Source organism: Podarcis tiliguerta, assembly GCF_965153285.1.
Source record: "Podarcis tiliguerta genome assembly, chromosome: 8".
Classification (NCBI taxonomy): Eukaryota; Metazoa; Chordata; class Lepidosauria; order Squamata; family Lacertidae; genus Podarcis; species Podarcis tiliguerta.
In genome coordinates this window covers 23,979,888-23,995,282 of record NC_139541.1, presented here as the reverse complement: position 1 = coordinate 23,995,282, position 15,395 = coordinate 23,979,888, and the positions used below count along the sequence as shown (strand labels likewise).

Below are 15,395 nucleotides of genomic sequence, written 5' to 3'. Positions count from 1 at the left end.
GGAGATGATGGAAAGTGAACCTGGGATGTTCAACAAGCAAAGAAGGCTCTTCTCACTGAGTTATGGCCCTTCCCCCAGAAAACAGAATGACAAAGGACGGTGCTGGCCTCAGATGTGCTCTGCCTGTTTCTATTTTTCAGGCATCGTTTCTGTTTTCTGGACCCTGCCTCTGACAAATCCCTGCCTTATGGATTTTCGCCTCTTGTTAGAATTTTGTTTGTTCAATGCACAATAACCTTTATTTTGTTCTAGGGATTTTATTCCCCCTAGCATCTCAAGGAGCTACATCCCTGAGTGGAGGATGGATGCCTCTTTATCAAACAAACATGCAAATCCAAGCAGACAAAACTTTGGCCAAGCTAGGAATATTAGAAGCTGCCTGATACATGATACAAGCACGTCAGGGTGTGTTGTGTGTGTGTCGGGGAAAATACACAAAGGAACTGAAAGATGCAGCAAATTGTACAGGAGCTTAGAAAGCTGCCTTATACTGAATCAGACCATTGATTCCTGTAACTCAGGATTGTTTACACAGACAAGCAAAGGCTCTCTGGGATTTCAGGCCTTCCCCAGCCCCTGCCTGCAGATGCCAAGGACCTAGGACCTTCTGAAGGCAAAGGATGATGTCTACCAATAGGCTACGATGCTCATAATAAATACAGGAAGCTTCCTTAAGCACTGTGACCTATGCTTCACGTAGCTCAGTGCTGTCTACCTGCCAGGGTTTCAAGCTGTACCTGGAGATGCCCAAAGTGAAAATTGGAACCTTCTACATGAGGGGCACTGTTGCCTGGAGCTGCTGGGAGCCGTAGTTCTAAACATCTGGAGGCACCAGGTTGGCAAAGGCTGCTCTGGTGCACCCCGAAGGTACCTTTGATCAATGATCCCAAGTATGAGCCAGCAAATGAAACAATTCTTGAGAAAGCCTGGCTCGGTTGCATGCAGTTCTCTGCTGTTCCCAAGTGTGTTGACCTTAGGACACTGCAGTAATATTGATAACAACAAACAAAAATGGAAACTCCATGTGATCTGAAATGAAGAAAGGAGGGGGAAGCTCAAGTAGGTCTGTGTTGGAAAGACAGAGTAATTCCCCTCACTTCCGTTTAAAAACAACAGACAAGTAAAAAGACTGAGATTTTTGTGCACTACTGACAGAATGTAATCTAAGATAAAGTTTAATTGGGCCATAAATCTCTTGCTGGAAGGAATAGAATTTGGGGGCTGTGATAAGAATGTTGCAGAAATTCTGGGAGTTGGAAAGGAGTATTAAATCTTTAGTGCATTAAAAAACTGCCCACCTTTTCCTAGGCTGAGGGGGAAATGGTGAAGACATGTTTTACTAGTGAGACAAAATTGTTTCTAGCAGACTGTCACCTGTTCCAAGACATCGAAGCAAGGGACGGAAAGATAAGACATCTGAGAAACTTTGAGATTCAGTTCCGCCCCAAACCACAATGGGAGAAAACAACAGCTGGGAAGTGAAAGAGACAACACCATATACTGTATGGACAGAAGGAATCTCTATGGATATAAGAGTTTTCACACCCAGGGCACAATAAAGATAATAGTTTGAGTTCCTCGCTTAAAGCTTTATAAATTTATATACTGTAACATCACGAATGAAAATAATTATGTAGCAATTAACGAAGGGATTAGTATTATAACTGAAATGTAACTGACATTAATTAGGCTTATGGAACACAGTGATATAAGATTGGAAATGCACCCAAACCACCATGCGGGGAGCCACTTTCACTAAAATGTATTAATTGGGAGTTGATTGGCACTTTGATAATTGTATAGTTTGTTATTGCTATAATTTGGCTATTTTGGGGGAGTATATTGGAAAACTAATAAAAAAATGTTATTAAAAAGTGTGCTGATCTTAATTGCTAGTTTTGTCTTTGGCTCAGGTTCCTCTGCAGTAGGCTGACCAAACTTAAATTGAGCTCATTGACCATCTTCCCTGCGCTGGCTGACTCCAATCGAAATTTTTTAATGATAGAAAACAACTGATTCCAAAGCACTTCAAAGTTTGCACTGGCTTCCTAAAGCCAGGTGAAAACTCTCAGGCACACAAAAATGGGTGCACTGGGGCCAACATTCTGATGATTCTAGTCCCTAACTTGGGAAGATGGACTTGGAAGTAGTGGTTGGTCTTCGGGGCACACTTTGCCCCTTCCCCAGACTTACGGGGGGGGGGGGAGAGAGCAGATCTATGCACATTTCCACAGTGGAAAAACTCTTGCAATTGATTTGCTTTGGAGTGGATTTAAAGTTGCTTAGACACTTTGGAGCATGTCTGAGAACCCACCTCCAACCACCACTTTCTGAATCATGGTTCACAAATTGCCATCTGTAGGCCCTAATAGATATTGTCAGGGGTTCAGGAGCAGAGTCACAGGAGAGGGAGGAAACGGAGAGCGAGGGGGAGGAGTCTGAAGGAAATGTCAGCGACGACAGTAGTCCGAGGTCTCTGAGTCTCTCCAGTGACTCGGAGGATTCACAGAAAGGGGCCCCCATGGTCAGGGCAAGGGGAGTGCCCAGGGGGACACCTCGGGAAGAAGGGGCCAGAGGGGACTCAGAGAGTAGCAGCTGGAAATCCGGACCAGCGTCCCCCCCAGAGTACAGTAGGGGGGAGGAGTCCAAGGCATCGGGATCAGGGAGCGCGCAGGCAGAGGGAGAACGTGAGGCAGGAGTGACCACACCCTCGTCAGGGAGCGAGGAAACGGTCATCCGGAAAGTTAAACGCGCGCGCGCGCCAAGTTCAAATGTACAGGAGGGCGGCAAGGTGGGCAGCCCGGGTAGGGAGCCAGGTCCTAAAGCCCGCCGAAGAGAGGGGGAGGAGTCAGAGGGGTCAAGCTCTGCGTCAGAAGAGTCCAGGAGGAATGAGACCCCGGGGGGTAGTAAGACCCAGAGGAAGAGAGAGAGAAGGAAGAGGTGGAGTAAGATTAGAATCTTAAGCTGGTGCACAGGGGGCGGAGACCCAGACAGAGCTTCGCCGGTCTAAAGTCCAGACGTAGAGCTGGGACGCTGAGACTTGTAAATGGAGACTATTCTTCAATAAAGACTTTGATACTGTACTATCGGCTAGCGTTGGTCCTTGGTGAGCTGGGACCCGGAGCCAGCTCTGACAGTAAGCTCTGTCTCCTTTTTTAAAGTTTTGGCACCAAGAACCTCGCCACGTGAGTCGACGCAGCGAGGGCAGAGGAGGGGTGCTTACAGAGCTCACGAAACTCAGGCAAGATGACGACGGAAGAGCAGATAAAAGCCCTGCAAGAAGCGGTGACACAACTCAGCACGGAGGTAATTGCATCCAGGAAGAGAGAGGAGGAAATGGTTACCTCCTGCCGGGATCTCCAGGTCAGGTTGGACGTGCTTTCTAAACAGGGGCAAACGGGATCCAAGGCAGAAGGCATTGGCTTGGGGAGAAGGGGAGGCAGCCTTGTATCGCATTTCGACGGGAGTTTGCAGCAGTACCCCAACTTCAGAGCAGACCTGCTGTTTGCGCTGGATCTACTTGACAAAGACTTTAGAGATGAGAGAGAGAAAGTGGGGTTTATCTTGTCCCATTTGCATGGGGAAGCCAAAACGTGGCTGAGGAATCTATGGCGGGACAATGATCCAGCGCTCCAAGATGCGAAGGCTTTTATTAAAGCAATGGACTCATGTTTTTTATCAAAGGTAGACGTCGATATTGCCAGGAGGGACATACATGGACTTAAACAAGGCAAAGCCAGCGTGAGGCAGTACCATACACGCTTTTTCGGATTGGTTCATGCCCTGGGGTGGGAAAAAGATTCTGCGCCAGTCAGAGACCTCTTTTGGGAGGGGTTGAATGCAGATGTAAAGGCGGAGATTGGAAGGGGGGAGAGACCAAGGAGCACCCAGCAAGTAGTCCAGAGGGCTCTGGAAATCGGGGTGCATCTGGAAGAACGTCCTTGGAACAGGGAAGAAGGGCGTTGGGGAAGGGCACCAGCCAGAGCACCTCCCTTCTTTCCCAGAGAAGCAGCGCGTGCGCACTCCACACCCTCGCAGGGAGGGGGAGAAGAGCCGATGGAGATAGGAGGTGCCAGGGCTCAGTCAGCTAACAGAGCCCTAACACCGGGAGCAGCCAAAACGAAGCCTCCTAGAGGGAACAGGAAGTGCTACATCTGCGACAGTGCTCAACACATGGCGAAAGAGTGTCCCCAGAGGCTCCACAAGCACACTGCAGCCTCGGCAACAGTCGCAGAAGCAGCTCAATTGAAAACGCAGCAACAGTTAAACGACGGAGTCTGGCTGGAGGAAGAGGCACTGGGGTCCAGCCAGACAAGTCAATGAAACAATCCCCAGCACTTTTGCAACCCACAGACCCCCTCCCACCCAAACCAGTGGTGCAGCTTACAGCGTCTCTCCAACTGCCCAATGGACGCACTGTGGAGGTGCCGATCACCATTGACTCCGGCAGTAACGCTGACTTTATAGGACTGGAATTCATTCAGCAGCACAATATACCACTGCTACCAGCCACACTGCCCCTGAACGTTGTCACGGTGGATGGCAGAGACTTGTTAGGGGGGCAGGTGGTGCAACAAACGCAACCAATGGTGATGCGGATTGGAAATCACCGAGAAGTCATCAGCTTTAATGTCACCCACCTGTCGGACACGCCTGTAGTCTTGGGCATGAGTTGGCTGCACAGGCACAGCCCAGCATTGGCGTGGTACCAGCGCCAACTAACCTTCGGCTCCTCCTATTGCGCGGAACATTGCATCCTTCCTAGCCCGGAAGAAGGAGGGGACGACCCGCAGCTACAATTAGGCACGCTGCAAGCAGTGCCGCGCAAGTACGCAGCGTTTTTGGAGGTTTTCTGCGAGAAGGAAGCGGACAAGCTGCCTCCCCACAGGTCCTATGACTGCAAGATTGACCTCCTGCCAGGAGCGACGCTGCCAGCCGGGAAACTGTATTCCATGTCTGAGGACGAGCTGCAGGAGCTCAAGGAGTTCATAGACCTCAACTTGAAGCGCGGTTTCATCCGGGAGTCGAAGGCAGCGGGGGGCAGTCCTGTATTCTTTGTGAAGAAAAGGGACACGCCCCAAAAGAGGCTTGTAGTTGATTTCAGGCTCTTAAATGCCAAGACCAAGCCCACGGCCTTTCCCATGCCCAAGATAGATGACCTGCTGGCAACGGTGAGGAAAGGACGCGTTTTTACAAAATTGGATCTGCGAGGGGCGTACAACCTGATTCGCATACGGGAAGGAGACGAGTGGAAGACTGCCATGTTCACGCCCCTGGGCACATATGAATACAGAGTTATGCCCTTCGGTTTACAAAATGGCGCCCACTGTTTTCAAGCCTTCATGCATCACGTCCTGGCGGGTCTCCTCTACAAGACATGCGTCTGCTTCTTGGACGACATCCTGATATTCTCAGAATCTGAGGAGACCCACGAAGGTGACGTCAAGGAAGTTCTGCAGAGACTGCAGGAGCATCGGCTGTATGCCAAGCTGGAGAAGTGCCAGTTCGACAGGAAGGAGGTGGATTTCCTGGGCTACAAGCTGTCGGACAAGGGGCTTGCCATGGACAGCGCCAAGGTTCGCGCAGTGTTGGACTGGAAGAGCCCGCGCAATCGGAAGGAGGTCCAGCGGTTTGTGGGGTTCGCCAACTTTTACCGCAAGTTCATCAAGGGGTTCGCGATGCAGACGGCGGCCATTACCGACACGCTCAGCTCTAAGAAGAAGAAGTTCATCTGGACGGAGCAAGCGGAGCAGTCCTTTCAGAACCTTAAGCGTCTCTTCTCGTCCGAAGGGCAGCTACTGCATGTGAATCCCAGCAAACCGATGAGGGTTGAAACAGACGCCTCAGACAGAGCCGTGGGCGCCGTACTGTTGCAGGAGGACCCGCATGGGGACTGGAGACCGTGTGCCTTCTACTCTAGGAAGCTCAGCAAGTCGGAGCAGAACTACACCATCTGGGACAGGGAGTTGCTGGCCATTCATGCAGCATTCAAGGCGTGGCGGCACTTCCTCGTCGGGGCCAAACACACAGTGCAGGTTCGCACGGATCATAAGAACCTGGAGTACTGGCGCACGGCAAGGTTCCTGAACCAGCGGCACATCAGATGGGCGGAATTTTTTGCGGATTTCGACTTCAGGATAGAATACATCCCAGGCGACGACAACATCATGGCGGATGCACTGTCCAGAAAGCCGCAATACCTCGAAGAGGCGGCACCAGCAGCGGCCAAGCACATTTTCGCTCCGAAAGCGTGGGCGTGCGCTTCAGCAACCGTGGACTTGGAGGCGGTCCGTCGAGCACTGCAGGAGGACCCCTTCGCACAAGCCAAGATGGAGGAGGTGCACAAGGGCACGGTGAAGGACGACGAGTTCCAAGTACGAGACGGATTGCTCATCCGCAGAGGAGCACTCTATGTACCGGGAGACGACCTCCGGGCGAAAGTACTGCAGCAGTTACACGACGCACCCACCGCCGGGCACTTTGGCAAGGAGAAGACGGCAGAACTAGTTGCCAGAGATTTCTGGTGGCCCAAGATGCGGGGGGAAGTCGCGGAGTACGTCTCGAGGTGCGACACCTGCCAAAGGGCCAAGTCAGTGCACAAACCTCCGGCGGGACTGCTCGAACCGCTGCAGACCCCGAGCGAACCGTGGGAGAGGGTGGCCCTGGACTTTGTCACGGATTTACCCAGCTCAAGGGGTAAAACGGCAGTGCTAGTGGTGGTGGACATGTTCACTAAAATGGCCCACTTCATTCCGTGCGCGAAGGTGGCCACGGCAGAACAGACCGCCAAACTGTTCATAGACCACGTCTTCAGGGTGCACGGACTGCCACGGTCTATCTTGTCCGACAGGGGGCGCCAGTTCATTTCGAGCTTCTGGCAGAAGCTGATGGGTTTCCTGAACGTCAAGATCAACCTAGCGTCGGCGAGACACCCGCAGACCAACGGACAAGCGGAGCGCGTCAACGCCATCATGCAGCAGTACCTGAGATGCTATGCAAATCAACAGCCGACGACATGGGTGGACTACCTGCCGCTCGCTGAGTTCGCTTACAACAACACGAAGCACGTGTCCACAGGGGTGACGCCGTTCTTCGCCAACAACGGGAGGCATCCAAGAACCTTCCCGGGATTAGAGAGACTGGGGGAGGGGGAGCCACAGGCAGCGGAAGTCTTGGCGGCGGAATTGCAGGAAGTCCACGAGCAGCTTAGGAGGCAGTTAGAGCTTGCAAAGCACGCATACAAACTGCAGGCTGACAAGCACAGGAGGGTTGGTGAAGACATACAGGTGGGAGACTGGGTGTGGTTAGCGGCCCACGCAGTGCCGACCAGATCCTTAGCTAAGAAGAAACTCGGACATAAGCAGCTAGGACCTTACCTAGTTGAGGCACAGATCAATCCGGTGGCCTTCCGGTTGACACTTCCGGAAGGATCCAGAATGCACCCAGTATTCCATAGGTCGGTGCTCACGCCCTACAAAGCACCTCACCGATTTCAGGCGCAGGGCACGGCACCAGACCAGTATAGGGAGATCCCCCCAAGGAGGGAGTCGCCAAGAAGGGAACCCATCAACCAGGTCACAGAGATTTTGGACTCGAGATGGGGGGAAGAGGGAGTAGAATATTTTCTCGCAAGGGAAGGTACCCCGGCCAGCGCCAACAGTTGGGTGCCGGACTATGCCCTGGACGAGCCTCTCCTCAAAGAGGAGTTTCATGCCTTGTTCCCACACAGGCCCATGCCAGCCGAGTATTTCGACGACTGGCTTTTCACACCCACGCTTTCTACCAGCACGTTCCAGGGATTCACCTCGGACGAAGAACCAGCATTAGAAACACGTTCACCGGAGGGCTCGCCCTCGGGGTTTGCCTCAGACCGCTCGTTTTGGTGGGACAATCGAGGAGAGGAGAGGTGGCTGAGGGGCCCTTGGCAGGCAACGGACCCAGAGGGGAACGAGGGTGAGAGGGACATGGACGTGATGGGGGAGGACGTTGGGTTCGAGTATGGCGGCACGGAGATGGAAGCAGAGGAGAACGAGGTCGGCGAAGACACGGAGGACGAGCCGGATTTCTCTAACTGGATGCACGCCACGGGGGACGAACTGTATCCACCATTCACCCCCACAACGACGGAGCACCCAGCACCCCCGCCGGAGGAAGGGGAGGGGGGAAGGGGGGGCTTCGAGGGGGGGATGGATGTCAGGGGTTCAGGAGCAGAGTCACAGGAGAGGGAGGAAACGGAGAGCGAGGGGGAGGAGTCTGAAGGAAATGTCAGCGACGACAGTAGTCCGAGGTCTCTGAGTCTCTCCAGTGACTCGGAGGATTCACAGAAAGGGGCCCCCATGGTCAGGGCAAGGGGAGTGCCCAGGGGGACACCTCGGGAAGAAGGGGCCAGAGGGGACTCAGAGAGTAGCAGCTGGAAATCCGGACCAGCGTCCCCCCCAGAGTACAGTAGGGGGGAGGAGTCCAAGGCATCGGGATCAGGGAGCGCGCAGGCAGAGGGAGAACGTGAGGCAGGAGTGACCACACCCTCGTCAGGGAGCGAGGAAACGGTCATCCGGAAAGTTAAACGCGCGCGCGCGCCAAGTTCAAATGTACAGGAGGGCGGCAAGGTGGGCAGCCCGGGTAGGGAGCCAGGTCCTAAAGCCCGCCGAAGAGAGGGGGAGGAGTCAGAGGGGTCAAGCTCTGCGTCAGAAGAGTCCAGGAGGAATGAGACCCCGGGGGGTAGTAAGACCCAGAGGAAGAGAGAGAGAAGGAAGAGGTGGAGTAAGATTAGAATCTTAAGCTGGTGCACAGGGGACGGAGACCCAGACAGAGCTTCGCCGGTCTAAAGTCCAGACGTAGAGCTGGGACGCTGAGACTTGTAAATGGAGACTATTCTTCAATAAAGACTTTGATACTGTACTATCGGCTAGCGTTGGTCCTTGGTGAGCTGGGACCCGGAGCCAGCTCTGACAGATATATATAACTTTTTTTGGAGTGTTCCAAATTAGATCTGTCTTCTTTTACTTCTGCATGTGATTCTTGTACAGTCGTGCAGAGGACGAAGTGGAGGCAGCAAGTGTATTGAGCGGACAGGGACAATATCACCAGAACGATAGGAGGTACATATTACCACAGCACACTTCCCATCATTCCCCAAAAGTCCTCCTTGGGTTCAAGGGGAGCCCAATAGCCTGTTGTGTCAGAGCTCGGGGCCAGGGAATTGGAAGCCATCGGATAGTTTTCCCAGGCAGGCTAAGGCAGGCAGAAGCAGCTTCAACAGACATCAGGACCCTGGACAGCTCTCAGCAGCCCGTTGGATAAACATCTCACGAGATTGCTGAGACCATCTGAAGCAGGGGTCAGCAAACTTACCCGCCTCGGGCCGGTGTCTCCAGTGCCAATCGCACGGCGGGCCACAGGGCGAGGGAGCGCGTGCCCATACATGTGCGCACATGCTATTTCCGGCACACTTCCAGGTCGGAGGAGCACCAGAAATAGCTTGTGTGCATGTGCACGGGCCTCCTCCAACCCAGATGTGCACCAGAAATAACGCTTGCCCATGTACAAATAACGCTTGCACATGCACACACGCTGTTTCCAGTGCTCCTCTGATCCAGAAGTGGGCAGCCATGCAGCACAGCACCGGTAAGAATGGGCGGTGGCAGTGGGGATCGCCACAGGCCAGATAAACGAGTCGCTTAGGCCTTATCCGGCCCGCAGGCCTTAGTTTGGGGACCCCTGATCTGAAGCCTTAGGTAGCTTGGCAAAGCCTGTACTGTACTTGACTTCTCCTCCTTGGAGAAACTAGCTATGCTATCTTAAAGGGCTCTTACCAGGTTGTGCAAACATGGCTTTTATAAGTATCTTCCCCAGGGGTTACATTTTGGGGGTTATGTGATAGAGAAAGTTCATAGATCATTGCATTTCATATGGAAAGTATGTGGGGTTATGAGGAGAGAGAGGTAGAGAGGGAGAGAACTTTTTCTTCTCCTCTCATAATCCTGTCACTCAGCAGGCTGGCTGGAAGAGTGAAGAGGAGCAGCCCACATTGCAACCCTTTCTTGCAGGCCCCACTTGTTTCTCATGGGGAGCAAAGGAGATGGAAAACCACAGCAGTACCTTTGGCTGCAACCTCTCTCCCTCGACCAGAAATTCCGCGCTTCCTTTGGACACGGCAGCCAGGCCATTCACCAGCCTCCGACAGGCATTCTGCCCAATGCCAAAAGTATAGCACCTGCAAGAGGAAAAGACAGAGGGATTGGATGCGCCCGCAGTGGTGGTGAAGGGAAATGCCAAGACTCTGGCAGTGGAAAGTTCTGCAAGGCTAGAATTCCAAATGAATTTTGCTCCCATCAACAGCAGAAGCACAGCTGGTGGCGGCATGAGAGATAGACTTTTCTGTGGCTGCTCCTGCATTGTGAAATTCCCCCCTTTCCCAGGATTAGACAGGGTTCCTCCTTATTATTCTTCCTTCCTGTTCCTTTCTTCCTATTCAGGCAGGCCTTTGGAAACTAAGGCACAGAAGATGCTGGCCACTGTCATTTATTGTGGGGGTGGGTGGGTGAAGGGACTTCAGCTGCTAGGAGCTGGCTCTTATGCCATTAGGGCAAGCTGTAATCTAATTGCTGCCTCAAAATCTGTTCTAAGGTAAAGGGTAAAGGGACCCCTGACCATTAGGTCCAATTGTGACCGACTCTGGGGTTCCGGCGCTCATCTCACTTTATTGGCCAAGGGAGCCGGCATACAGCTTCCGGGTCATGTGGCCAGCATGACAAAGCCGCTTCTGGCGAACCAGAGCAGCACACGGAAACGCCGTTTACCTTCCCGTTGGAGCGCTACCTATTTATCTACTTGCACTTTGACGTGCTTTCAAACTGCTAGGTTGGCAGGAGCAGGGACCGAGCAATGGGAGCTCACCCCGTCGCAGGGATTCGAACCGCCGACCTTCTGATCGGCAACTCCTAGGCTCTCTGGTTTAACTCACAGTGCCACAATCTGTTCTGGTGCATCTTAATTATTCTTTTTAACTCGTTTCTATGACTTTTTATTCTACTTTACTACTTTTTATTTGTGCTCCATTCTAGAATGAAGCAGCATCCAGCCAGGTGAAGTGTGAAAAGGCTCACTCATTTGTCTCTATGGCAACAGAGGTCGATCTTTAAGATGCAAAGGATGGGTACTTAAGTTGGCCAGCTAGAGCCATTACCTTAACAAAGGGAATGGTCTGAACAGGTTCCCTCTTATAGATTCTGCCCTCACAGAATTGTAGGTTTGGAAGAGACCCACACGTATCATCATCCAGACTGACACCCATCAAATCTATAACAGTTTATTAGCCTACAGTGCCAATTCTCCTCCCTCCCCAACACGAGTTCTATCCACCACTTCTTTAGCTTTCTTCCAGTCTTAAACATAAAGGGGACATGATAGTACAGTCAGACTGAGAGCTTGGGAGCTCACAGAAAGAGCTTTCAGCCTCCACAAAGCCCTAGACTGGCAGCCCAGAAAGGCACTTGGTCCTGGAGAGATCTGTCTTTGCATTCAGCCTGGCATAAAGGTCACAAGTCAATAAATAGATTTGTCGATACAGTGGAGGATGGGAGAGGCTGTTGCAAAAGCAAGGGGGAGAGGAAATGCCGGGGGGGGGCTTCTACCTAGTGGAGAAAGAGTGGTTCCGGACAAGCTCGATGACCTTTCCCGTGTTGCTGACGGCGCCATCGGTCAGCAGGAAGAGCAGCCGTGGGTGGCCTTGGTGGATTGGCTGCCGGATGACCCACCTCAAGGGCGACAAGACGTTGGTGCCACCCATGTCAGCACGGATCTTCTTTATGCTTTCACATGCAACGGCCAAGTTCTCCTGCAGAGGAGCACAAGAACCACCCAGGGGGCTCACACACGAACAAAAGGCAAACTGGCATTTGTGGAGGGATTCACATGAACAAGAGGCAGGATATGGGGCAGGGTTATTAAGGGTTATGCTAGGCGAGGAGCAACCAATCTTTAGGGGCCTTGAGAGCACACCTGCAAAATGGGAAAACTATTGTAAGCATGGCATTGCAACCAAACACACAACGCCATCAATTCCATCAGCAGCAACTCAATTGTCATGGATGCAGAAAGGTGGAGGGAGGCACCACCTGGGAAACGTCCAAGGGGACAAGGCTCAGAGCCAGGGGTTTGATGTCCCCAAGTTCTGGTCTTATAAGAGAGGGAGGAAAACTTCTCTATTAGCTTCCTCAAAGTCATGCATAATTTTTAAAATTTCTATCATGGCACCTCTTGCCTTTTCTCTAAACCAAAGTATAATGACATCATATGTGGCTGCCAACTTGGATGGATTTAAAAGCAGATTAGAAAAAAAGTCATGGTGCATAAGGTTATCAATGGCTACTAGGCACAAACTGACTATGTTCCATCTTCAGTGATGGAGACACTGAACGCCAGCTTCTGGGAATTGCAAGTGGGGAGAGAGCACTTAGGTATTCCTTTTGGCAGTGGTTCTCAACCTGTGGGTGGCCAGATGTTGTTGGACTACAACTCCCATCATTCCTGAGCTCTGGCCTTGCTAGCTAGGGGTGATGGGAGTTGTAGTTCAACAACATCTGGGGACCCACAGGTTGAGAAAGGCTGCCTTATGGGATTCAAAGAGGCATCTGGCTGGCCAGTGAGAAAAGGTTGCTGGACTAAATGGGCCATTGGCCTGATCCTGCAGGGAACTTCTTACGTTCATATAAGAAGAGAGAACTGGGGGAGGGAGTGGATAACTCATTTCACATCAAGATGAGAATGAGATAGATGAGAATTAGCTGGGGGAGATAGAATCATGTGGATAAGTTCAACATTAAGATTATAAGAAATTTACACACACGGGCTTAATATACAGTGAACTGGTTCCAAAAGCCCTGTTCATTTTTCAGTGAGTGGAGTGTGACAGACCTAGTTGACGGGGGTTGTGATGAAGGAGGAAGATCCAGCTAGCAAGTCCCTATTGCTCCCTTATCATGTGAAACTCTGAAGGGAATTACAGAGTCACCACAAAGTCTGCTCATGATGGGTTAAGGTCTCTGAAGAAAAGGAGATTTAAAATAGAAGAGACAGAAAGCGTCCCCTCACCTCGCAGTAGGTCTGGCTGGAAGGAAACAAGGCCTTGAAAGTCGATCCAAATCCAATGATATTGAATAGACACGTTGGCATCAGACTCTTCAGAATGACCAGGAGGGCATCCTGGCGAAGGGAAGAGAGGAACAGAAAGTCAGGACTTTTGCTTGGTAGCGGCATACATGCGGTCCTATTTTCCCCAGAAGTAAAGTCCAGAGTCAGCTTTGGGGAAGAAAATAAAATGAAGAGTAGAAACTTAACCAGACAAATAGCGGCTGAGGGGTCTGCAAACCAAGTCCTTTGAGGGAGGGTTGAAAGAGCTGGGAATGTTTAGTCTGGAGAGATGAAGATTAAGAAGATCATGCTTTTCAACTACCTGAATGGCTGTCTTGCTCCAGAGTGGAAACTGAGTTTCAGAAGAACATTAGTAGAGGGCTCTTAATGTTGAGGACTGTTCCTGTTAAGTTGTGGGTGAACATATCAGACGACGCAGCGATTCTTCAGACAGCTCTTGTTTATTCACAGGCCAGAACTGAACTGAACTGAAGGGTTCAGCCAACCTGCTTACATAGAGCTCAACTACAAAGCAACAGTAACAACTTCCTGTAACTATCCAATCACTGAACGTCACTTTCAATTCCTTATTTGCATATGCAGACCTGAGTGAAACTATTTACAGTATCCCCCTGCTGGCCCAGGGTGAGAACTTCAGTACATAACAGTTCCAGCAGGGAAATGGGCTCCTTCAAGAAGCAGTAGGCTCTCACAATCACACACACACACACACAGCATGGCAGCAGGCTGCCCACTTCCCTGAGCAGTGAGAAATTCTGGGCACCAGCACAGCTAAGGGAGCTAAGCCTTTGTTTCCTTCGGATCAAAGAGCAGTGGAGATTGATGGCGTCCTTGCGATATTTGTTTTATTTGCAAGTCCTCTCCTTTCAGCCAACTTGCAGTGCTGCTGTTTTCCTGGACTCCTATGTTCCTTTTACACTGCATTGCATTATGTAACTGTGACCTTTTGATCAACATAATGCCATGTCACACCAGAAATTTAAATGGCATAAAAAAAGTAGGACGGAAGACAACCATGAATTCCATCGTATGAAATTATGATGCAAAGCTCCCAGGATTTTCTGGGTTGCAAATAGATAGATTCCTCTCCCCGTCCTCTCCCCCTCCCGGACAGAAATTAGCACTAAAGTTCTGCAAGATTCCACTAGTAGTTTGCTGAAAAAGTCAGCAAACTTTTTCAGCAGGGGGCCAGTCCACTGTCCCTCAGACCTTGTGGGGGGCCCGACTATAAATTGAAGAAAAATAAAGAACGAATTCCTATGCCCCACAAATAACCCAGAGATGCATTTTAAATAAAAGGACACATTCTCATGTAAAAACACGCTGATTCCCAGACCGTCCGCAGGTCGGATTTAGAAGCTGATTGGGCCGGATCCGGCCTCCGGGCCTTAGTTTGCCTACCCATGTTTTAGAACCTGGGCTAGGGACTGGTGAATCTGCCAGTTTCAGTTGCTCTCAATTTCTTATTTTCCCAATCTGAAGTCCAGTTTTCCACTTTTCTACATCAAGTTGTGCTTTTTGGCATTGTCTGTCACTTTCTTGGGGGTCATTTAGGGGGTCCTGCAATGACAGAATCATGGGATTTGGCTCTAAGGTCTAAGGTTAGGTGATCCTGAGTTTTGCAGTCTTAGAAGGGCCCCTTCTCTTTACAGTGGTACCTCGGGTTATAGACACTTCAGGTTACAGACTCCGCTAACCCAGGAATAGCACCTCAAGTTAAGAACTTTGCTTCAGGATGAGAACTGAAATTGCACAGTGGCAGCGGAAGGCCCCATTAGCTAAGGTGGTACCTCAGGTTAAGAACAGTTTCAGGTTAAGAATGGACCTCCAGAACAAATTAAGTTCTTAACCCGAGGTACCACTGTAGCTGGTAAAGTGTTTTATTTCCACTTAATTCAAGTGAGATCCTGGATTTCTGCCCTGGAGGTGCCATGGCCTCCCAAGCAGCACCCCCTGCAGGCAAATTACTACCCCACCCGGGAACCACCCAGGGCCGGAGTGATTTGTTTAAAATGAAGAAGAAGAGAAGAAGAGTTTGGATTTGATATCCCGCTTTATCACTACCCGAAGGAGTCTCAAAGCAGCTAACATTCTCCTTTCCCTTTCTCCCCCACAACAAACCCTCTGTGAGGTGAGTGGGGCTGAGAGACTTCAGAGAAGTGTGACTAGCCCAAGGTCACCCAGCAGCTGCATGTGGAGGAGCGGAGACACGAACCCGGTTCCCCAGATTATGAGACTACTGC

General features: G+C 51.1%; 1 protein-coding gene across 4 annotated transcripts in view; it reads right to left on the bottom strand.

The window, feature by feature from the left end:
* The window catches only part of VWA5B1 (von Willebrand factor A domain containing 5B1), a 72,138-nt gene that overhangs the window by 24,223 nt on the left and 32,520 nt on the right, over nt 1–15,395 (bottom strand). For all 4 annotated transcript variants that reach the window (XM_083452054.1, XM_083452055.1, XM_083452056.1 and 1 more), the window contains 3 exons: nt 13,093–13,203; nt 11,634–11,836; nt 10,099–10,213 (listed from right to left, as the gene is read on the bottom strand). In XM_083452054.1, the coding sequence (XP_083308180.1) occupies nt 10,099–10,213; nt 11,634–11,836; nt 13,093–13,203 (429 nt within the window). The remainder of the gene's footprint in view (nt 1–10,098; nt 10,214–11,633; nt 11,837–13,092; nt 13,204–15,395) is intronic.